Here is a 25,639-nt window from a genome sequence, read left to right as displayed (position 1 = left end):
GGTGCATGGGATCTGTTTTTACTTGTGTGCTTGCTTTCAATCACAACAAAAACACTATAAATGAGCCTCGAGGCACAGTAGGTTAGGTGTTGGGCTACTCACTGCAAGATCAGCAGCTCAAACCCACCGGCCGCTCCAAGGGAGAAAGATGAGGCTGTCGGCTCCTGGAAAGGTTTACAACCTCTATAAGGTTGCTATGACTTGAGGGTAGTGGGTTAAGACACCATGGGTTTGAAGCAATTGGACGAGACCTGACAATACCACCCCCAAAAGATAGTGTACAAAAGGGGAGGGGGCGAGAGGTGGGGAGGTGCAATTTTTCCTGGGAGCAATACCTGTTATCACATCAGAAGCGGGTCTGGCACAAGGCCTGGGAAACTGAACTGAGCTCAGAACCCAGACCAGGACTTACTACAAGCTGCCTTTGCAGAGCAGCGCACAGCTCTATGGGATGCAAAGGAGGCAAAACTCTAACAGCTGCAGGAGCCACGGCAAAGTGTAGACGCCAAACAATGCCCCTGCCTGCCTGACCCCCTGGTTCTAGAAACAATCTAACAGTGCCTGTCTTGCGGTGATAGGATGACATATCACTTCACCTTCATTCCGCCAGGTTCCCGCTCATTCTCTTTGGCAAGTGTCTGCTCTCCAAATATTTGAGCAACACCAGTTGAAAAGAATTAAACAAGAATGCCCTTATCTCCCACTTAACCACCCTGAGAATAAAGTTAAACAAAGAAAGAGGCTAAGATAAAAATCAAACATCAGCACTGGCAAATATTTAAACTCTGCTTGAATGGTGGAGGAGAGGGAAGGATCGCTTCAAAAAGGAGCTATCACACGTATAAAGCAAATGACACTGGAACCCCACCCCAGCACCAAGTTCACTTCTTCTTGCCCTAAATGAATGGGCAAAGCTGTCAAGTAACGTGTAATCACATTTCCAGCAATGGGTTTTCCTTCCACCTGGTAGAGATTGGAGTGATAAGTCACATTCTTTTTGGTCTTATCAGTTATAGGGAGATTAAACCTCTGGGGTTCAGCAACTCCGGCAGATGGGAAACGAGGGCTGGATTCAAAGGCCTTGGGCCCTAAGGCTTTCAGAGCAATAAAGCTCTCTATGACCTACTGGCCGCCTGTGTATCTTGGAAGCGCCCAGCGTAGTTTCTTCTATTTCCTCAACCGAACAGGTCACCGCAAGGAAAGTCTGGGGATGCTGGGTGCTGCTGTGTCCCCACTGCGGGTGGGATCCGTTTAATTGTTGCCTCACTAAGGCTTGGGAAGCTTTCACCACCAGATGAAACACTTGTCCCCATCTTCCTCATCTCACAGGGGCAAAGTGTGGACCTGATGGTCCCTGCTGGGTTATTCCAAAGCCCGCTTCTCCACCCTGACCTTTGCCATCAAACAAACACCACGCTGTACGGTTATTTGCTGGCACGCCCTGCGCCCTTTCTAGGAAGATGGAGAGGGAGAAAGAGGAGGGGGGGGGGGGAAGAGAGCGCTTTTCTTGGATTTCTTTCCCCTGGGGGTGTAGCCCTGAACCTACCTGTGAAAGGTAGCACTTGAGTGGCCACACAGTGAATGGTGAAAAACGTACAGGCTGGTGCATCTCAGGACTAGCGAGCAGAGAGAGGCTTGGGTGTGCTCTCTTGTCCCCTGTGTCCACACAGTAGTAGTTAGTACCTAGCTGACTGCCCATAGTAGCATGACATTGACAGCAAAGGACAGCAGAGCTAGAGAATGACCTTGGGGTGACCCCGGGCACTTACACACTGGGGCGGTGGGAGGCTTGTTCAAATGTCCCTGCCCTGTACAGCAGCGTGAAACAAACGCAGCAGAGCAGGTCTGGCTCACGATGTGTCTTCAGAAGACACCGCTGACCCACATCAGAGATTTAATAAAGCTGTGAGTGTGGGGACAGATATGTATCTCACCACACCAGGCCAGCCACTTTCCCCCCAGAGGGTCGAGATAGATTTTTAAAGAAAGCTTAAATTTCCTTGGAAACACTTCGGCTATTTTTGTGCAATAAAACACGCAAAAAGCTCAAAGAAATGTCTGGTCCACAGTGGAGAGAAGGTCTATTTCTCAAAGCTGGTCTGAGCCACTAGCTAGTTTCTTTTAGAGACCAGATTTTAAAAATCATAAGACCATTCTTCCCCTAAAAATCTATAAAGGGTAAAAAATCTATAAAGGATAGCTGGTGAAATTTAGTATTCTAAGCACTGCAGCAGGTTCCAGCTTCCCCCATGCCCTTGCTTCTGTGAAGGTCACAGAAAATCCAGAAAGCTTGATAGGCCGCAGACCCAAAGGCAAGTGTTTCCTGCCCTGAAGATGCCCATCAATAGGCCTGAAAAGAAATACACACACACACACACACACACACACACACACACACACACACACACCCTGAAGATGCTCATCAATAGGCCTGAAAAGAAATACACACACACACACACACACACACACACCCTGAAGATGCTCATCAATAGGCTTGAAAAGAAATACACACACACACACACACACACAAACTGAGAAATGACAAAAGTGGCTGGAGGAACAGTTTGACACTGGGAAAAACCAACCAGACTAAGAAAGCTTTATATTCAAATAATTCAGGGATTTCAAAGAGTCTAAACAACCTAAAGTAAAATTTTAACGATAAACACATGGTCCAGTGTATTAACTGGGAGATATCATTCCTATTTTACAACTGGTCTAATAGGCTGTCCCCCAAAATAGAAAGAGAGCGAAATGGAGGCAGATTCCAAACCTAGTCCCACTGAATCCCACCTCCTTGAAAATATTTCTTCATCTGTCCAATGAGGGGAGGGACAGAGGAAAGGGGATATAGTATCTATCCTACTGGATTGTTGAGAGCCTCAGGTAAAGGGTTCGATGGATGCCCTGCCCCAAAGCTTTTCATAGAAGTCAAAACATAAATATATTTCACTAAATAGAAAATAACACACGACTCTTTTACATAAGCTCAAGCATATAGTAGGGTTGGCTTTCTGAAATGCAAACTGTGCTCCAAAATCCCAACTGCACTTTGAGCTCAACTCAAGCCTGTCTGGTACCCGCGTCCAGGAAGACGACTGTCTGTCTCATTTTGCTTGCCTGCCAGTGATAATGCTGCTTGTAACTGCCTGGAGATGAAAGTTTTAAAAAAAATCGTGAAAGTGACTTGAAAGAATCTGATTTGCTGCACAATATTCTGTGACAAAAACGTCGAACACATCTTCCTGAGGGACAAGAGGGTCAGCAATAAGAGTACACTCAATTATGAAGGACCACATTTTCTGGCTTATGACACAGAGAAGACAGAAGAGCGACAGTCACCTGCCTAAGTCACATGGCTTTCTTTCCCCTAAGGATATTAATTTGCCACTCGTTTGCTGTACGGTGGTCACCTGCAACTGCTGTGATGCGGGAAGCCATTCCACCGGTATTTTAACGATCAGCAGGGTCACCAATGATGAACAGGTTTCCACGGAGCTTGCCGACTAAGACTAGGAAGATCCTGATCATCTGCTTAAAAAGTTAGCCGGTGAAGCAGTGGGACATTGTGTGGCACAGTGAAACAGGACCTCTCAGATTGGGATCCCTGCTGACTCATAGGGACCCCCGTGGAGGTAACTGTTTATGAGAGTAGAAAGCCTCGACTTTCTCTGGTGGAGCTGCTGGTGGTTTCAAACTGCCAGCCATGTGGATCACAGCCCAACTCGTAACCACTCCGCAACTGGCACCACCAGGGGAAGGCACTCACAGGATGATGGGAAAAGGGGTCTCCTCCTCCATGCAGATTTGACATCAATGGCGGACACTGAGCAAAACTTTAGTTTTACTGTTGATGTCGTGTTGCTTAAAACGAGAAGCTGCAGTTATAAGCATCCACTAATGTCGCATGCACTAAGTATAGATCTGGGGAAATTGGAGGTCATCAAAAACTGAAATGGAATATATGGAAACAAATATCCTAGGGACTTTTGAGATGAAATTGAGGGGTATCACCATTTGGGAATCAGGCAAAAATATGGTCTACAATGCTAAGATTGACGAAATGAATAGCATCGTGTCCCACTCATCATCAAAAAGAACATTGCAAGATTCAGCGTTTAAGTACAACACTGTCAAGGGATAGGATATCATAGGCCAACAAGAAAGAGTCATTAACGTGACTACTTTCAAATTTACTCACCAACCACTAATAGAAAAGAAGAAGAAACGGAAAGTTTTGACCAACTTCTGCAGTCTGAAATTAATCCGACAAACACGCATGATAATTAGTGGTGATTAGATTACAAGAGTGGGAACAATGACTTAGGAACCGTAGTTGGAAAACATGGCGTTGATGATAGAAACGATGCTGGAGAGCGCAAGATTTAATTTGCAAGACGAACAACTTCTTTAGTGCAAATATCGTTTTTTCCAACAATGTAAATAATAACGATACACATGAACCCAGGCTGATGAAATACACAAAAACAAAATCGACTACATCTACAGAAAGAGATACCGACGAAGCTCAGTATCCACAGTCAGAACCAGGCCAAGAAGAGCTGAATGGGGAACAGAGTAGCAACTGCTTTGGGGTGAAGCTGAAGAAAATGCAAACAAGTCCATGAGAGTAAAATGATATATCCCACTGAATTCAGAGAATAGACCTGACACGCTGTCTGTGGTCCACGGAGTTGTGGATGACATCACCAAGAAAGAAAGCAAAGGCTGATTGAAAAGAAAGGAAGAAAATACAAAAATAGTTTTGAGAAAAGACTCTGATGCTCTTAAAAGAAAAGTAGTTAAAGAAAAAGAGGGGGAAGTTATGTAAAAAAAGGTAACCAAACCTTCAAAGTGCTGCTGAAGAAGGCATATGAAAATACTGAGAGGAGAAAGTGGCGAGTCCTTCTCCTGCTGAAAGAATGGAAGAAAAAAATACACGCCTCGAGTTACAACAGTGAAGGATTCTATAGACAAAATAGGGAGCTCGGCAGGACGCATTAAAAGGAGGAAGAAATCAGTGTACCCCAAAGACTGGTCAACGTTCAACCATTTCAGGAGGTGGTGTATGATCGGGAGCTGATGGGCTTCACGGGAAAATCCAGCTGCACTGAGGCACTGATGATAAACAAGGCTCTAGGAATTGATGGAATGTTAATTGAGACGTTTCAACAACTATGCAATGCTGGAAGCGCTCATTCATCTAAGCCAAGACATTTGGAAGACGGCTACCTGGCCAGCTGGCTAGGAGAGATTCGAATTTGTGCTTATTCTACAGAAGGTTAATCCAGAAAAAGAGTGAATTATGGAACAATACCAATAATATCACACATAAGAACATTTTTCTTCCATGAAGATAATTTTAAAATAGTTGCCATAGGACATCAACAGGGGACTGCCAGAAATTTCAGCCAGATTCAGAAGAAGATATGTATCTTTGCCCTCTCTCTCAGGACCCCAAGCACGAAAGTATTTGAGGTGAAAATAGCAGAAATAAAAACCAAGCTATAGACTGACCTCCACTGCCTGCCAAACTCCCTCCGTGAATGATGCACAGCAACTCAAAGTCAAAAGCAGCATGTCTGAAACAAATTGATCACTTTCCATTTTTTCTTGGCTGCTATATTTTCATGTTTAATAAATCCTTTGAAATGCTCAATTTAAAATTTAGAGTCATGTTTTCCCAATTAAAAATGATTGTCATATTTTATATTTTCTATACTCTCTGTGTCTACAAGTCTATGCACCCCTGTATCAACTCAGATGCCCCCTGCATTACTATAATCCTTGCTCAAAGGGCCATACATTTTTAGGATGTCCCAACTTGCCATTCTCGCATAGATGACCCAATACACTTGCCACTGCGTAAATTTCTCCAAACCACAGAGTGGGCCACAACCTATTCTTTCCATTAAAAACCCACAGTTCCATTAGGTTAAATTTTTACTTTGTAGTGACAGACATTTGTCTAGCTGGCATGGATTGGCACCTCTCCGGTATCTCCCCCTCACCATTTTGTTGCTTTCTGGATTCTTATTCTTTTCTGGAGCATCCTTATCCCAGATGTACCTACTAAAGTCTCACTCTTCCTCAAAATTTCAACTACGATTTCTCCAGCAGGTTTCAGTGCTCAGATACTTCTCTTCATAATCAATCTCGCTTCCTTCTAAAATAGTCTGAATTTCTTTCAGGACACTTGGCACAGTGTGCCTCAGCTTAACCTACATACGTACATCTTTTGAGTTCCTGATGGTGTGAGTTGATTCATTCATTTCATCAGATACTGTCTAGGACAGTGCCTTGAACAGTATCTTCTACAAGACACAAACATATTAAGGTGAAAATTATAGATGCATCAGTATTTGGAATGTTAGGGAATTATAAAACTTGCCTTGGCTATAGCAAAATTACTAACGGTAACAAAAAACAAAATCAACACCAACTTAGCATTTATATCAGAACTTACAACAATGGAATACTATTTAAATGACAGCAACTACTGTCACAAATAAGCACAACATAATGAATACTATCACTTTGCCTAAGCTAAAGAGGCTCAGCTCTTCTGAAGAGATCATCACTATCCCAAACCTGTTGCCACTGAGTCAATTCGAGTCATCGTGGCCTCACAGGGCAAGGCTGCCCGTCTTTACAGAAGCGGACAGCTTCATCTTCCGCCCATAAAGTGGCTGGTGGGTTCCAGCAGCCAAGCACATAATAGCCAGGGCTCCTAGATCATTACTATGAGGACTCAGAAAAGATAAAATTAGGTTTGTTATTACTCAAAGACTCTTCCCAAAAATATTTATAGAGGACCTGTTCAAGGAATGTATTTTGAGTACAAAGCTGAACTGGGCCCCTGAAATCAAGGAACTCGGAAGAATACAAGAATGCTTCAAAAGAGGTTCGTGGGAAAAGTCCATGAGCTTCAAGGCCAGTTTTCCACAAATGTAAAAAAAAAAAATTGTTTTATTGGCATATCCTTCACATATCACATCATTTAATTATTCAATCATATCCCGATGTGTGCAATCATTACCTCAATCAATTTCAGAACATTTTCTTCTCATGCTCATTGTTACTATATCGCCCCCTCCCCCCACCCTCCCGTCACGGCTCTAGACAGTTATCAATCCAGTTACTATCTCTACAGATCTACCTATTCTGAAATTCATATACAGAAAATCATACAAAACAAACAACCCAAACAAAGATGAGTCAAAATAGTGAAAAAACCTCAATTAAAAAAAAAGCAGAAAATATTAAAAAGAGACACAATTTAAAAATGGGTCAAAAGGCATATAAAACCCTAAGGTATTATTACATTATAACCTGAGTGCTTCTGTCCTAATCAGTTTTACAATGGTGTCTGGTGGCACGGCTATTCACACCCCCTACTTTGGTGAGGGGGGATTCACAGAGGTTTAATCCATGCAAGGACGCAACAAACAGATTTTGAGCTTCCACTGTCATTCATCCATAGCCTTCGGAAAACTGGGTTTTCTTCGGATTTGGATTTTATTATTTGCCATCCTTGAATTACACAAGCTGGTGCTTCTTCCATGAGGTCTTAGTTGACATCTCACTTAGAATGGCTATTTATTTAAAGACAAGTCTTCAAGACCCCAGACGCTCTTCTTGCTGATCGCCAGGCATTACCAGCTTTCATGACTACACTCTGCTAGGGCAGAGCAGTGCAATGCCATAACAACTAATTATTCTTAGAAGGGGGTTGGAATGAAATGCTAGCCCCAAATCCATTCATATAGACAGATATGAACCTGGCTATACATGCATCTGGTTTACTTTAGAGACATCATTTTATTATAAAGAACATTATAATTCCCACAAACTTTTTGAAGCCCCTCTGCATGTTGAATGCTGTGAGTCCACTTCTCCCGGTTACCCAGAATCAATCCTTAGCTACTCCTGTCCCTACCTTTTCCAATGCCCAAATTATTGGACATCAACGGCTACTTTCTGCCCACTCCCATATGTGCTACATCTATAAAATCAAGCAAGGTCTTCTAGTCTTTACTAGATCACCAGGGAAAATCTCCTTAAAGTTTATGTCTGATAATTTCATTCTTTCTCTAAACTCTTACACCAGTACGTTCATTTAAGCAACAAAAGCTTATTGGTGTTTATGATGCATCAGAGAGTGGGAATAAAGAGAAGACAGACACTGCCCTTTACTTCAGCTCTGGAGCCTAAGGACGACGGAATGCATCTCAACAGCATATTTAGCCCAGCAACTCTATAATCTTTTATTTTGGGGGCCCTGGTGGTGTAGAGGTTAAGTGGTGGGCTGCAAAGTTTATGGTGGGCAGTTCAAATCCCCCAGCAGCTCCTTGGGAGAAAGACCGGGCTTTCTGCTCCCATCAACAGTTACACTCTCGGAAATCCACAGGGGGGCGCCATGTGGTGACTGGATGGCAGTGAGAGTTCTGGGTTGAGAGTTCTGGGTATGGTCTGTTGGTAAGAGCCCAGGTGATATAGTGGTTACGAGTTCTGCTACTAACACAAGGTCAGCAGTTTGAAGCCACGAGCTTTCTACTCCTGTAAAGAGTTATCGTCTCAGAAACCCAAAGGGGCAGTTCTGCCTTGTCCTAGAAGGCTGCTTGAATTGATTTGGAATTGACTCAATGGCAGTGAGTGATGATCTGTTATTAATCCAGCCACGCTAACTGTTTCTTCCATCATTTGCCCCAGACATAAGGCGCATTCCTCAGCTCTTTTGCCCATTTCCAACTGTGGAACCTTCACGTTGACCTTTTGTTTCTGGAAAGCTCTCCTTTCATCTGTGTTCAAATCCTTTTTCTCCTCTCTAAAACTCAACTGAAGTGTTTCTTCCATAACTCTTCCACCTATCTCTTTTTAAAAATAAACCAATGAATGAGTGGTTTAATCTTCACAGGCTTCATAATGTTACTGTGTTCCCCCAGGGTAATCCCCACCCCGCCCCCACACAAAAGTAAAACAAATTCTGTGATGGAATTTAAAACTTACTAATTTTAGCAAGAAAAGTGAGAAAATGAATGAATTTTGAGAGTTGGTCAGCTCTCTGGATTGGATTTAGTTGAAAGTGCTTCTCATTTTACCACTGAAGAAACTGAGGACCAAAAGGCCAAGAAAACATCCCAAGATCATGTGGCAAAGTGGCAGAGCAGAGCCCAGTGCACTTTTAGACTAACAGTGTTAGGCGCCACGAGTCTTCTGCCACTCGTGGGGACCCAGGAGACAGAGCAGAGCTGCCCACTGTCTTAGGCCTGGGATCATTATGGAAGCCAACTGCCAGTCTCTTCCCTAGGAAGCTGCTGGTGAGTTCAATTTACCAATCTTTCCGTGAGCAACCAGGTGCTTAATCTTTTACCCTGTTAAGGTTCTTAGAACTATATTACTGTGACAATCTTCATCGTGACGGAAGTTAAACAGGAAAGAAAGGAAAAATTAGTTCTAGGAAGTAAGGCAATTTTCCCCACCATGGTAGAGACCGAGTTCAAATAAAACAAAGAAAACCAACGAAGGCTTGCCTCTCCTTACAAATGAATGCGAGCTCATGTTTGAGTTGTGTTTAAAACAAAACTATCCCCCCCAAAATACCCCCACTCAAACCCCTCATCTGAAGCTGTTGATTGGCTCCCTAAAGTGAAAACTGTATCTTCTAATGCATTATAACGTCCTTAAGGAGGCATGAAGATTATAGGTTAGCACGCTGATCGTGGAAATGAAAACACAGGTCTGTCGCTAACCCATCCCTGTCTCTATGGCTTCAGAGCTATGTAAAGAACTTGAAATGCCAATAGAGAGAGAGAACAACTCCAAGACACATCCCACAAGACACAGAGCGATTTGTATACTCGAACTACTCCGATGTTGACATTCCTTTCATTGCAAACATATGCACCAAAGAAGTGACTTCTGTAAGAGAAATCGTCCTGAAGAAGGTAATAGAAAGTTCTCGCAGTGACAGCTTGGGTAGAGTTAATAACACCTTGACTTCTACGGTCCATGCTCCAGTTTCATGTTCTGCCCTTCTCTAAGAGGGTTGTGGCGTGGCGCTCCAATTGCCCTCGGGAACCTGTGTTCTGGCAGCAGACAACCTCGCTAGCTGCTCTGTGGGTCACAGGAAACCCCTAGAGGTTGACCGAGAGACCTGACTCCTAAAATCCTATCAGTCTAGAACAGCGGTTCTCAATCTGTGAGTCGCGACCCCTTTGGGGGTCGAATAACCCTTTCACAGGGGTCGCCCGATTCATAACAGTAGCAAAATGACAGTGATGAAGTAGCAATGAAAATAATTTGATGGTTGGGGGGTCCCCACCACATGAGGGACTGTATGAAAGGGGCATGGCATGAGGAAGTGGAGGACCACAGCTCTGGAAGGCGCCCGCTGGAGGAGAGATTCTGTTGGGGTCTACAGGAAGTGCAAGCACTGCTTTCCGTCTTCCCAGTGACTGCATCAACCCTGGTGGGTGCCATGAGCTCAACAACTGCAATAACAGGAACCCCATTTGACAATGCTCCATCCTCCCTCTGTCTCTCCGCTGAAATCTTTAAGTGGCCTGTGACGTCTCTGAGAGCATTACCTGTAGAGCTAACGGTTCTTACCTCCAGGTGGCTGGCTTAAGAACACCCTTGCTTACTTACACCAGCTCCATCAGATGCTGGCTTTGTTCTGGTCACATTTGGTGACTCCTCAATGCCGGGGCTGATGCTAACCCTTGTTAGTATGTTTCTCTGCCTAAAGCTGCATTCTTCCAAAAGTCTGTGTCATTTCCCGAAGTGATCCCTACCACAATTAGCTCAGGAATAAACACCGAGGGAGGCCAAGAGTACCAAACCCTCTTTGAAGAAAGCAACAGAGAAGAAACATTCAAGTTCATTTTCCTGTCTTTCTACCCTAGTCCGCCCTTTTCCTCTGCTCCCTTCTTAAATAAAAAAAGATCAGGAGTAAAAAATAAGAAACATCGAGAGATTGGGCTGCGGAAAGGAAGAGAGACAGGATTAAGAGATGCAGAAGATAAAAATACTGATCGGCTTATGAAAAAAACTAAAACAAAACCCGAGGCAGCGACGCCTGTGGACCATGTGAGGGTTCAGAAGCACATGGCAGAGAACCATCTTTGTGGCACGCCAGGTCTTGGGGAGAGGGGCTCTCAAAGGTGCGTATAAAGAACTTCCGTACAGTCTTTAAAACTTGAGGGGATGAGAATTGGTGTTTGAACGGCTAAGACAGGGATGGCTGTGGACCAGACATTTCTACTGTCCTTGGAGAGCAGGAGTGGCAGACTCACACACTCCAGTGGACCAGGCAGGTGGTAAGGTGGAGGATGTGTGTGTGTGGTGGGGGGGGGGGGTGATGCCCCAGGCGCAGGTGGGAGCGTGCTGAGCAGAGAGAGAATGCCTTGCCCTGTCCACCTGTGGGTGAGCTGCTCTTCAGGAAGCCTGGTTGTTGCCAGTGGGGAATGTGGACCCCCCGGGTGGCCAGATGTTTGGATTTTCTTTTTGCCTTCCACGAAAAGGCAGAAAGTGGGATTTTTAAAAATGTGTAATTGCCTCAAGTTTTAAATGTTGGCAACCCATTTAAAAACTTAGAAATTGAAAAACCTTTAAAACATCTTATGGGCCAAATAAAATACTTCTGCAGGCCAGATATAGTCCATGGACTTAATTATGCATTTATGTGTCTGCACTGTGCTTATGGGAGAGCCCAGGAGCGCCTGCCCCCTCACCCTCTCACCCAATGTAACACAAAGGGGGGCTGTTGATTAGATTACAGGACTCACTGGACCGACTCTTCAAGCCCTGTTATTCTAAGTGATACTGCTGAAAAATGAGTTTGTCTTCAGTTGAGCCATGCTCTCTTGATTTCTTTTTCCATATTAGAGAACATTAATTCTTCAGAACATTCCTTCCACAAACATTTGCAGCATGCCTGATAACTACGCAGGGCCCTGCTCAAAATAATTAGCTCCTGAGGTTCCCAAGTAGGAATTTTAAGAGTGGACTAGTCTGGGCGTGTCAAAAAGCACCCGAGAAATCACTTTTCTACCCCTTTGCAGATTCCCTCTGTTGTCAGCAGAGCAGACGCTCTAGGGTCGACTAAGCAGAATACGCTAGTAGGAAGCATTAGTGCCTTTCTCTTTCCAGGAGTAGACTTAAAAAAAAAAAAAACCAGTTAATAAGCTTTGGTAAAGAAAAGCAAATATGGATTATAATGCAGCAAAATTGAAACTTTAGGCTTGAAACAAAAAGTGGACATTAGCTTTCTTAAAAATGTCTCATTAATTAGCGTAGCACAAACTTATCTGTAATGCATTTAGAGAAGCAGCAAAGCCAACAGGCCACCAGCATGCAAACGATGGATCACAGGCAACAGCTAAACGATTGGCAGCTCTTTCTGAGATGATCCAACTGTTGAAATGTATGATATGTCGAATATGTGCCAATAAAACGGTTTAAAAACCATGAGGGGGAAATAAACCCAAAAGCTAAAGTGTTATTGTGTGAACACTGAGCTTTAAAACTATCTCAGAAGGGACCCCTGGTAGGACAGGAAATTAAACACTGGGCAGCCCACCGTAAAAACAGGAGTTCGAACTCACCAGCCACCCCAGGGGGAAAAGATGAGACCTTCTGAGCCAGGAGAGATCGACAGCCTCACGTACCCACAGGGCTTTGAGTCCGAATTGACTCAATGGCAGTGAGTTTGGTATCTTGTCGACAGAACTCAGAAGAATGAAACAAGATCCAGAAATAAGATGGAAGATCTTGAATCCCGGGCCCAGTGGTTTATCCACATTACTATATTGTTACTACCAATGAGCTGGCCCTGACCCCGTGCACAGCAGAATGCAATGCTACCTGGAGGTTGGATTGTTGTGGCCCATTGGGATTTCATCCACTAGTTTCCAGAAGTACGGCCCCAGGTCTTGTTTCTAGTCTGCCTTAATCTGAAGCTTTACTGAAGCCTGTGCAGCACCATAGCCACACACAAGGAGGGCCACAGTAACACCTGAGGTGTGCTGGCTGGGCATCGAACCTGGGTCTCTGGCATGAAAGGCAAAGGCTTCACCATGAAGCCATCACTACCTTACACTCAATAACTACTACTAATAATACAGCTTGATGTGGCCAATATAATGCAGGGACATGTGATTTTAAAAAGACTGACTCTACTACCATGAAGTCTTCCAGCTTGGGAGAACTCGAGCAAGACCTTTAGCCCATTTCTCATAAAAGCTTCAATCACTACCATTTTACCTGCACATATGCAGTCACATATCTTAATTTAAATTTTTTATTTAGGTATATATTTTAAAGAAACTATATATGCTATGACTGTAAGTAAAAAAACAGAGCCTCTTGACCTGGAGAACATTGAGAATAAAACAAAACAACAACAACAAATAATTAACCATTGAGAATAAAATAAAACAACAACAAATAATTAACCAATGAGAAAGTTTGTTCGTGTACAAATTAAATATACCCCCCCACACACACACATAATAACTCTGTGATGTAGGTATTATTACCCTCATTTCACTGATGAAGAACCAAGATCAAAGCCCTTAGGCAACTTCCCAAGGTCAACTTGTAGGTGAAAGAGGTCTGATTCAAACCCAAAGCTGTCTAGTTGCAAAACAAACTGTTTTAATCATGTCCTTAAATTGCCTCCCAAGACTGGGAGGACTTCCTTCCTCCTCCTCACTCCCTGGCATGCAACAATACAGACATTTTGGGAAGAGACTAGAACGTAGGGATGGAATAATGCAAAACATCACAGCTATCAGGAAATTACCCAGGTAAAACTGTGACAGGAGGGACTGAGCACAAGAAGGCCTGATTCACCTCTGATAACTTATACTCACTCTTTGCATGTGTGAGTCTTCATTAAACAACGGAGGGAGCCCTGCAATTTAGGGAGGGAGAGCGCTCAGCTGATAAGCATCATGTTGCTAACTGCAAGGTCAGCAGTTCAACATCACCAGTCCCTCCAGGGAGAAAGACAGGGGTGGGTGGAGGTGTTTGCTTCGAGTACTGTGCAGATGACTAGGAGAGCACTCGCTTGGAGCTCACTCCTGAAGTGCTGACGTGTGTTTCCCTGGAAGAGCGTTCAAGTCGGAGTCAAGGATTCATCTGAAGATTAGGATAGGCCTCATGTACCATTCACTCCATTTTACCTTCAGGACTACCCTGGTTTTTGACAGAGTAACCCCGAAAGTGGGTCTCTGGCTTTGTCAACTACTCCTGGTGAGGAGGGAGACGTGCACAGAGTACCCACTCAACTGTGTCGGTGCAGAGGCCCAGTCGCTCAAGGAGACAGTCCCTCACTCCAATTTGCACATAACATTGTTACATGTTATGTAACGCATTATATAACATTGTTGCCCAGCTATGTCCAAGAGCACAATTAAGGTGTCTCGGAGACTACAACAAACAAAATGAAAAATTTGTGGAGAACAGAAACTCCTATTTTATTCACCAAAAGGGATGATTATATTTGTAACTCAGCACTTCCCAAATCTCAACCTGTCTTCACTCCAGCGCATGTTTGATACATGTCCCCTCAAACTTCTGAATGTGACCATGTGTGCATGCATGCATACCTCTTCTCCGGACGTGACAATTTCCTTAACGAATCTCCTACAGTTAGCAATTTAGGGAATGTGCCGTTTTCTCTCTTCTCCATGGTCCAATGGAGCCCTGGTGGCGCAGTGGGTTATGCACTGACCTGCCAACTATCAGCCGGCAGAAGTTACTCCAGGCAAGAGCAACAGTCTTGGAAATCTACAGGGCAGTGATACTCTGTCCTGTGGGGTCACCGTGAGTTAAAATGTCCTTGATGGCAGTGAGTATGGTCTTTTGGTTTAATTGGCACATACGGATTTTCTTAATGACTTTATTTATTTATTTATTTAACCATTTTATTAGGGGCTTATACAACTCTTATCACAACCCATACATACATCAATTGTGTAAAGCACATTTGTACATTCATTGCCCTCATCATTCTCAAAACATCTGCTCTCCACTTAAGCCCCTGGCATCAGCTCCTCATTTTTCCCCCTCCCTCCCTGCTCCCCCTTCCCTCATGAACACTTGATATTTTATAAATTATTATTCTGTCATATCTTGCCCTGTCTGACATCTCCCTTCCTTCACTTTTCTGTTGTCCGTCCCCCAGGGAAGAGGATATGTAGATCCTTGTAGTTGGTTCCCCCTTTCAACCCCACCGTCCCTCTACCCTCCCAGTATTGCCACTCTCACCACTGGTCCTGAAGGGATCATCTGTCCTGGATTCCCTGTGTTTCCAGTGCCTATCTGTACCAGGGTACATCCTCTGGTCAAGGCAGATTTGGGATCATGATAGTGGCGGGGGTGGGGTGGAGGAATCATTTAGGGACTAGAGGAAATTATGTTTCACTGTTGCTACACCGTACCCTGACTGGCTCTTCTCCTCCCCACAACCCTTCTGTAAGGGGATGGATGACTTTATTTTTTACAGACATAGTTGTTTTCTTGTGATACTCTAACATATGGCCAAATCAAATAAGACACATATATTTGAAGGTCATGGGAAATTTTATTTTCTTCGCCATATACCTTTCTACTGTGCCAAAATTTAATCTACCTAATATGTGGGTTTAAGTGCTGGGCTGCTAATCCAAAGGTCATGGGTTCAAACCCATCAACCACATTGGGGAAGACAGAAGAAGCTATTTACTCCTGTATAGATTTAGTCTCATGAACCCTAAGGCTTCGATCTACTTTGTCCTATAGGGTTAATAGGAGTTGAAACAGACTTGATGATAGTGGGGTCACCCCTGCCCAATGTCATTACATTTGCTCCCTCCCCTCCTCTCACCAATCATTTATAAATGCCTTGAAAGTAGAACCTTCCTTACTATATTTGACTGAATTCAAATTGCAACAAGTAGTTATTAACTACTTAAAATTGTCAGGTGCTGGGGGACAAATGTAGGTATAATGGCAGGGGAGGCAGACTCACCACCAACTAGGGGCGATACGTTAAATTATGCCCCTGTACAGAGTGACAGCTGCAGGAGACCACACGGGAAGTTCTAACCTGCACCATGGGTTGATTTGATAGCAGTAAGTTCCTGGGTTATTGTTATTATTAATATTAGTTTTGAGGTTAAAACATTCCCAGCCATCCAGATACTAGTCTTATTTCAAAACTATCTAAAAGAGCAGTTTTCTCTTATAGCTATCATTGCAATAGCTACTGGAGTAAGAAGCAGAATTTTTCTTCAGGAATTGCCAAGCCAATCCCATTGCTATTAACTTCTGAAGTGCCCATTGGATGGAGTAGTACTCCGTCATAGACCAGCCAAAGCTGCAGATCTTTTACAGACATAGCCTGCATCATTTTTCTCCCATAAAGCAGGTAGAATCGAAACTATCGACCAAAGAGTTCATTGCTTATCCCACCGAGCCACCAGACATTCCCTACCTTGAACCCGTTACCAGACTAGAAAGGCTGTCTTAGTTAACTTATAACCACATTTACAACTTTGTAAACTTAGCTGACTCTACAGGCAAGGGCCCCAGGTGCACGGTGGGCTATGCATTGGGCTGGTCACAACCAGCTGGTTCTCTGGACAAAGACGAGGCTTCCTGTCCCTGCAGGGATTTACACTCAGAAACCCCAGGTCATATCTCTCCTATAGGATCTTTATGAGTCACAAATAACTTGATGGGAATGTGTACATTCAAGCAATAATTGATACTCCTGAATTAGAATCCTAGCATGACAAAAAGGGGAGTTTGGGAGTTTACTGGCAATTCAATGTTGAGCCATACTTCTTTTTTTAAAAAGGCTTGTTTTTGAAAAAGAATAAAATAAAGGTTTTATTCAAGATAGGAAATAACTATATACTTTCTAGTCGTCACACAAAAGGTATTTAGAATATTACACAGTGTAAGCAATCACTTCCCAATTCAAACAAACCCACGCGAGCCAGTGTAAAGTCTTACTCCATCATGGAAGGCGGGATGGTGCAGCAGTCTTGAATTGCCGTCAGGGGCGAGGTCAGATGAGCCGTATAGGACGCCTCCACAACCTGCTTGTTCCGGCTGACCACATCCAAGTACCGATTGAACTTCTCTCGGATTTTTTTGGCTAGCTGTGGGACAAGAGTGAACAAACTTAATGGTAAGCCCGAGACAATACCCCATTGTTCTTTTCCTAACAAGCTTATTCATTTGTGTCATACGCTGCAGATACTAACTGTCAGGGGAAACACCAAGCTATGCTCAAGTGTTATCGCACTGTGCGGGTTGAGATAAAAATTGCAGAATGCCCACCAGTTACAGGCGGCTATGCTGTCAACAATTAAATAGTATCATCTGTCTTACGACACCGAGGTCTCCTATGTTCAAATTCCATTAGAACAAATACCTACCACTAAAATGTCGGGTTTTAAAAGATAATGCAGACTACTGATATGACTAGGGTTGGGGTGACAGAAAGGACCAAAGAGAAGGGGCCTCGTCTACGATGCCTCTGGGTTCGCAGAGAATTGTGGGAGGGGAACAAATGAAGGCAGGAAGAAAGATTCGGCACTTCCTGCCGCACAACTCCAGGGGGCTCCACTTACACTGCCATCAACGTGAATGGCCATTCCCTGGAATCGCACCAGCAGACATCCGTAACAAACAAACTCTCCGGTTAGACAGAGACTCATTTGGTCTGTTATACCTTTAAGAGCGACAAATTTCTTAACTGCCGTGAACAGAACCCTTTATCATGATTACTTTCATATGGGAATAACAAAGGTAAATTCATCACCGCACTGCTTCCCCGCCATTGTTCCCATCAAATACCACGGCTTAATTACAGGTCTCCCAGGAACACAGTGTTGTTTTCCTTCCCCCTTAAACAAAATGTTGCCCAAATGAAATGACTGATAGAATTATAGCTAATTGGTTTGTAGAGCTATTCATTATCAACACACTAGAGGAGAACTAATCACCTCCTTTGGGTCATGCGTCTTGAACAATCCAATAGCTTGCAGGCTGAGAACATGAACCCAGATCAGTCTCTTCATCTGTTACTTCCAAGCCAGTTGTAAAATCTAATTTGGTTCCAGCAATATCCCTGAACTGTCAAGAGTCTCAGTTAAATAGCCGAGCCTCTCACACTTGCTAGAAGTTGTACAAACGCTAAAACCGAGGGCAATTTCTGGGCATTATCAAAATAGCATGAAGGTAATAATAAGGTTTACTTAAATAATTTGCTGGTCAGATTTTAGTATTTTTCAGGAGAAGGCATGTGAGTCTTAAAGAGTAACAACTCCATTAATTATTCCATTCTCTGCCCCATAGTTCTTACTGTTAAAAAAGGAACGGATCTTCGTTATTGATGTTACAGCAATAAAATCTACAACACAGTTTGATTTCCCATCTTAATTTAGACCTGTGGCAATTTTGCACCCCTCTCTCCTTTGAGGATGCTTGGCAATGTCTAGAAACATTTTGGGGTTATCACAACTGGGAGAAGGAGGTTAACTGGCATATAGGGGTCAAGGCCATGGACGCTATTGCACACCCAAAGTGTTCAAGGGCAGCCCCGACAATGACAAATTATCTAGCCAAATATGTCGCTGGTGTCCAAGGAGAGAAATCTCAAGTTAAGGAAAAAGCAAGGAAAATCATTCCCATTTGTAATTCAACCGATAGGTCCTGAGCTATTATAATTTAGTTCTCCACCAATTCAAAATGGTGCCTTAAAGGGGAAAATCTACTAACAAATGCCAACAGCTTTGTGCATTGTTTTTCCTTCCCCGTGTAATACAAGCGTACCGAGAGTACGATGCGGTCCGAATACAAACTCAGGGCCAGTCCTTGGCAGATGTGGGAACCTGCTGTTGAAGACAGTTCTCTTCCCAAGACAGAAGATGAGAGCCAGAGTAGCAGCCCCAGCTTTGAAAACCAAATGTGTGTTTCCATCAGTTTGCTCAGGGGAACAAATGTTCTGTAACAGGATGGAAGTGAGGTGTGCCGGAAATAGCTGGATTATTAGCACCATAAATTTATCTTAAAATAAAGGCAAAGTATGTAACCACTTCTCTCCACTACACATAAGTATGTATACACGGAGATACTCAGTGCACACATAAACCTTACTGAACCCCCATCTGGCAAATATCAAGAGATTTCCTCTACACGTTTGAAGAAGGGTCACACTTGAAAAGTAAAATATAGATCAGTGTAACATAGCTAGGTGGCACAAATCTGGCCCACCCTCTGTCCTTAGTTAGTCCAAGAGCCAAGCATGCTTCTTAAAATTTCTAATGGTTAAAAAAAATGTGACACACCATAATTATATGACATCCAAACATCGATGTTCATAAATAAAGATGAGTTGGAACAGAGTCGCGCTCTGTTGTTGTTTATGTCTAGTCTAGGGGTGCTTTCATGCTGCAGTGCAGAGCTAAGTAGTTGTGACAGGCACCTGACAGCCACGAACCCTCAAATATGTATTCTCTGGCACTTGGTGGAAGACACTTGTCAACCCTTGGTCTACCGAGTGAAGAAACTTTGCAGCAGCTATAAGTCAGGAGCCCTAACATGTCCCAAGACAGAGTCATAATCCTACTGTATCTTTAAAAATGTTTATTTACTGTCATTTATTTCAACAACTCTCCACTGAAGTGAGGAGTCTATATTGCCCACATACCTACTATTTGAATCTAGGTCAGCTTGTGGTGGCTTCTCCCAAGAGAGTGTGGAAAAATTCTTCAAGGCTACATCATAAGGCAATTCTGCCTGTCCCTCTTGGAATGTTTGCCCACTTGTTCGAGACGGGCCCCCATGCTATGCGAAGGCAGCCAACACACAAGCGCCCTGGTTGGCAGCTGCAGGTGAGCCCGACTTCAAATCACCTTAGCTCAGGCTCGACCAATGGAAAAGGGGAGGGGTCAGGGCCAAATGGAAAGAGTGAATTCTCCCTTCCCCGCCTAACATTAACCGACTACAGGAGCCTTGGTGGCGCAGTGGGTTGCGCATTGGGCTGGTACTTCCAAGGTTCACAGTTCGAAACCACCAGTCACTCCAAAGGCTAGCCTTTCTACTCCTGTAGGCTTACAAGCCCACAAAGACAGGTCTACCCGGACCCATACGCGTTGCTACTGGGAACATACCAGCAGCAGCCAAACCGGGAGAGCTGCTTCCAAAAATGACAATAAACTTCCTGGAACACTTCACCTCCAGCCCTTCTCAACCTGTGGGTTGTTTGCAGGGGTCACCCGATTGATTCATAACAGTAGCAAAATTACAGTAATGAAGTAGCCACAAAGATAACTTTAGTGTGTGTGTTGGGGGTTGTGTGTCACCACAACATGAGGAACTGTATTAAAGGGTCACACCCTTAGGAAGGTTGGGAACCACTGTTCTACTCTAACACCTGGGGTCCTCGCTGTCGTCAGAAGCAACTCAATGGCACCCGATGATAACATTGCAGTTCAGTCCCTGGATGGTGTAAAGAAAAAAAAATCAAAAATGGCTAAATGCTTGTCTAACTAATCCAGGGGTTGTCTGTTTGAACCCACCCAGAGGTCCCTCAGAAGAAATGCCTGGTGCTCTGTTTCTGAAAGGCCCAGCCTGGAGAGTGCTATGGAATTCAGTTCTACCGCCACAGGCTCGGTGTTTGGTTCACTGTGTGCCACATCAAACTAATTTACAGGGATCTAGTTAACTCGTTGATCTGGTTGGTTACTCAAGGGTGTTTCATTTGCAACGTGAAAAGCGAACAGGAGTCGAACTGCAGAATGCAAAGACATTTCCCTGTGTTTCCACCCTCATCGACTGTCTTCCTGGCGTATTAAGAGAACGGTAGAACTCCCAGGGGACAAGTGACTAACTACACTGAGGGGGGTGGGGGCAAGAGACTCTTGACTCCCAGGAGGTGCTCTTGTTCCCACATACCTGACTGCCTGAAATGACCTTGCCGTGGCCTCAGGGAGAAGGTGCTGGGGACTTGCTATGGAAACTTGGACCCCTGCTCAACTAGGGATTTATTTCCGCCCCCCTCTAAGAGCAAGCTGTCTTAGCATGCCAGCCAAGGCCAGGTTGCTCAGCAAAGCACAGAGCATCTATTACAGAGAGCCCACAGGGAGATTAAATCCCGCTCTCGCTGTCACACTGGAGAGGGCCGGTTCCCAACACGTCGCCTTCCAAAAGGGGTCTGTAGCCTGCCCCATCCCCACCGACAGGAGCAAACAAAGACGTGCTCCACAAGAGCTACAGGTGGACCCACAATCCTCCTCGGTGTAATTAAAACCATTTCTCTTTCCACAGCTCAGCTTTCATCTTTTATCCTTCTTTAGCCTCTCCCCTTCATCCCCTAAGGGGCTTCTGAATGCTGATGAGACAACGGGACTAAAACCATCTTGTCATCTTTTGGGTCAATCCTTGGGCTAGCCGGCATCCAGGCGCAGGTCAAATGATCAGTAGGTAGCGTGCTGGTCCCCATGGGAACGGGCTCGAATTTGTCATCATCTCCAGTGACAACGTTTCATCACAACATCAATGAATTTCTTTCTTGCTGAATTTCGCCTCCCTTAATTTTCCCACAGACATTTCTGTCATTTGCATACTTCCCCAGAGGGGTCCCCCTGCCCCCCTAGAAAGCTCTTTTTACCTTGGCTTTCCACTTCTGAAGGGCTGGGGGGTGGGGGGCGGGCGGGTGGAGAGCAGGGTTGGGAAAAGGTTAAAAGAAAACGACAATGCAAAGGCACAGGACACACTTTATTTATGTCTGTTTCCTAAAAGCAAGGGCCGGAAGGAGTTTTGAATGTTAGGGAAAGCTTTATTTAAAATATACAACAATGCGGCTGACAGGTACAGACAAGCAACGCACACCCCGGGGACTGGAGACTCTGAGCGAAATTCCAACTGAATGTAGAAGAGTTTCACATTTGACATTCAGAAACCTTTGTGCCGGGAGAAGAATGAAATCGCTGGTCCCTCTTCCCTTCCCTTCCAGCCTGATTATTCAAGAAGAAACCTTCCCGCTGGTTCCACAGCACGTTTCAGGGCTCGGTTACTTTAAGGCCATGTGACTCAGCAGCCATTTCATCCAGACTGCCAAGCACACAGATCTACCATCTCTGTGCAGCATCACTGCAAGCGGAAGTTCAAGCTGAAAGAATCCGCTTTGTTTCCCGGACCAGACCGCACAGAGCACATGCGAGCCCCTCTTCAGTCCTTGCTCCTGTCTTCTCAGCCAGCGGTGTCAGCTTCCAGACACACAGAGCAGGCACTCACCGCCTACTTTCTGGGGATTGAGTTTGGATTTGCTTAGGAATAAAAGACACCGTGAGGGCTTAGGGATTGTGGGGTTCAAATTAATCAATAAATATATAAAGCCCAGGATTGGTACAAAGGATGATTCACAATGTTATGTCCCAGTCTCTGGACTACAGGTACGTATGTTGTTGTCAGGTGCCGTCAAGTCAGCTCTGACCCACAGCGACGTGTGCACGACAGAAGGAAACACGCACGGTCCTGCGCCGTCTCACAGTTGTTGCCGTGCCTGAGCCCACCGCGGCAGACGGTGTGTCACTCCATTTCCTTGAGGGCCTTCCTCTGTTTCCGCGGCCCCTCCACCTTACCAAGCATGGTGGTTAGTGATAGGCAAATCATGTGCGGCCTACATTTTTCAACAAGAGACTTGAATATCAGCCACTTTATTCGCTTGATTTCTTCTTCTGCACACTCTGCATATAAAGCCCAGTATACATAAATCTGGGGTGAAGCAGTTTTTTCCTCTCAGGTGGACGGCATATGGCACGCAGGATTTGTTGCATTGGACAATCCAATTCTGCCACTGACAGCTAAGGGAAACCAGGTAAATTCATGTTGAGAGCTGCCTCTCCACACAGGGGATCATAAACACTGCTTCAGGATATCGCGTGAGAATCGGGTGGGATGGTTTGGTAAGAATTAGCAGAGGAGAAAAAAATGATTAGGGCAAAGACTGTACAGATGTGCTTTATACAATTGATGTATGTATATGTATGAACTGTGATAAGAATTGTATGAGCCCCTAATAAATTGTTAAAATTAAAAAACAAACAAACAAACAAAAAGAATTAGCAGAGTGGTTAGCATAGTGTGAATGCCAAATAAATGATGGCAACTGTTATTCTTCAGGAGCCCTGGTGGCGCAGTGGTTACAAGTTGGGCTTTGATCAGGAAGGTCAGCGTTCAAAATCACAAGCCACTCTGTGGGAGAAAGATGTCTCAGAGACTCACCGAGGTAGTTCTACCCTGTCCTAGAGGGTTGCTGTGTGTTGGCATGGACTTGATGGCAGTGAATTTGGGGTTCTGTCTGTTTGTTTACTCTTAGATGGGAACTTATATTGGCTGAGGCAGCGCAGCCAACTAAAGGGTTGATGGTCTGAACCCACCATCCACTCTGCCGGAGAAAGTTGTGGGAGTCTGTTTCCATAGAGAAAAGCTCACAGCCTGGATAGCTCCCTATGGGGCAGTGCAACCCTGACCGAATGGGTCACCGTGAGTAGGAGTCAACTTGATGGGCAACAGGTTTGGTTTTGGTGCTTACGGTCCTGGCTCTGAATGGAGAATCCACAGGACATCTTTTTTGCCCTTGGAGGAAGATGAGCAGGGAAGACAGTTCAGAGGGATGTGCGAGCACAGGGCTCAAACCCTCACGGCAGCTGTCAGGGCCTCTCCCAAAGCACTATGCCATGCAGGTGAGAATGTAACAGTCTTAGGCAGCTTGGGGTTCTGCTGGGATCCTCTCCTTTCAGACTTATAGGCTGCACGGAACCCTTTTCCATTTCAGAGTATTTTTACCTGCGCTTTCTCACTTGTGCCTCATAAAAACCCTGGTAGCTGGGCAGTATTTCCGGCCCCATTTTTATAACCCAGGAAATCAAGGCTCAGTGGTTTGCCCAAGTTCATGCTTAATAGGAAACAAAAAGACCATTTCATCTAATCCCCAGCTCAGTTCTCTTCCTGCTATATAGCTCCCCCAAATCACAGATTACATTATCTCAATGCCACTCCTCATTTGAGGTCCAGAGTTCAATTTCAGCCTCATCGAAGTCTTCTGGGATCCCTTTCCCTTATAAAAGGTCTTAGGTCTCACTACTTTTTCCAATTCACTAACATATTGCTATGCAAATACCACATGGGATTCTTTCTTTCTTTAACATGGTGACCTCCTTACAAGGTTTCCTGTGAACACTGTAAGTTTAAAATATAAAAATTATAAAATACTTCCTGTCACATATACTTGATGAACGGGACCCTAATGGTGCTGTGAGTTAGACATTGGGTTACGAATCATAAGATTGGGAATTCAAATCCACCAGCAGCTCCCAGGCAGAAAGATGAGGTTGTCTGCTACTGTAAAGAGTTAGTCTTTGAAACCCCATAGGAACAGAAAGTGGGTGAGGGGAGACAGCGGTTGGTGTAAGACATGAAAAAATACTAATTTCTAAATTATCAGGGGTTCATGAGGGAGGGAGGGAGGGAGGGCTGGGGAGGGGGAAATGAGTTGATACCAAGGGCTCAAGTAGAAAGAAAATGTTTTGAAAATGACGATGGCAACATTATGTACAAAGGTGCTTGACACAAAGGATGGATGGATTGTGATAAGAGCTGTAAGTGGCCCCAATGAAATGATTTTTTAAAATTAAAAAAAAAGAAACCCTATGGGGTTTATGGTAGTAGGTGGCAAAGCTAGAAGGTCACATAAAATTCACTAGAAGGTCACCATGAAATTCACTAGAGCCTTCCCAGGCGACTCCACTGGGTGAACTAACTCAGAGTGAGTTGCTTGATGGTCACCTGGCGGGACAAATCTACATTACAAAAGCTCCACTGGGTGAGCACAATTACGGGGTTTTTAAAAGGGGATACCCCTCCTATGTATGAGTTTCATAGCAAGGATATTGTATAACATACTAATGCTTGCTATACATGCTTCAAGTTCCAGAAAAGGGCAGCCGGCTTATGAATTCCGTTCAGATCTAGTGTAAGCCTAGCAGAAGTTTCTGGAACTGCCTGGTTCCCTTCCTTTACTTACCCCCTTGGTAGGATCAGTCACTGAGGCGCAAAGCCTGCCCAACATCCTCACAGCAATGCGGCTGCTCATGGTCTCCAGTTTGGACCTCTCGGAGTTTTTCAGTTACGGGGCAGAGCTAAGGCACCCTGGTGGTACTGTGGGTTACACTGGCCTGCTAGCTACCTGGTAAGCCATGCAAACATCACCAGCTGCTCCTTGTGGGGAAAGATGAGGCTGTCTGTCTTCTCCCATAAAGATTTATAGCCTTGGAAACCCTGTGCAGGGATGCTATGAGTCAAAACTGACTAACCGGCAGTGGGTTGTTTGTGTTTTAGTCTGTCTTTTAATGAGCAGACCTGAGCACAGCAGGCAATGACACTGGGCAAGCTAAATGAAGCTCCAGATACGGAATAGGACCCGTCTGAATTTCCAGTGGTCCGTACAGGCCGCGAGCTTGCAGCAGGGATGTGTGGGAATGGCCCGTGGAAGGGAAAGGAGGGCAGCTGCTGACAGACAATCCGCAGGTGGACCGGAAGATTTATGTGCAGGCCGCCTGGCCTCCAGGGTCAC

General features: G+C 44.6%; 1 protein-coding gene across 1 annotated transcript in view; it reads right to left on the bottom strand.

The window, feature by feature from the left end:
• CACHD1 (cache domain containing 1) overlaps positions 1-25,639 on the bottom strand; it is a 243,549-nt gene that overhangs the window by 97,728 nt on the left and 120,182 nt on the right. The window contains exon 3 of the mRNA XM_075557163.1: positions 17,008-17,156. Coding sequence (XP_075413278.1) covers positions 17,008-17,156 — 149 coding nt within the window. The remainder of the gene's footprint in view (positions 1-17,007; positions 17,157-25,639) is intronic.

This window comes from Tenrec ecaudatus, chromosome 1, assembly GCF_050624435.1.
Source record: "Tenrec ecaudatus isolate mTenEca1 chromosome 1, mTenEca1.hap1, whole genome shotgun sequence".
Lineage (NCBI taxonomy): Eukaryota > Metazoa > Chordata > Mammalia > Afrosoricida > Tenrecidae > Tenrec > Tenrec ecaudatus.
Note: the sequence above shows the minus strand (reverse complement) of the source record. Positions and strands in the feature narration are given on the sequence as shown.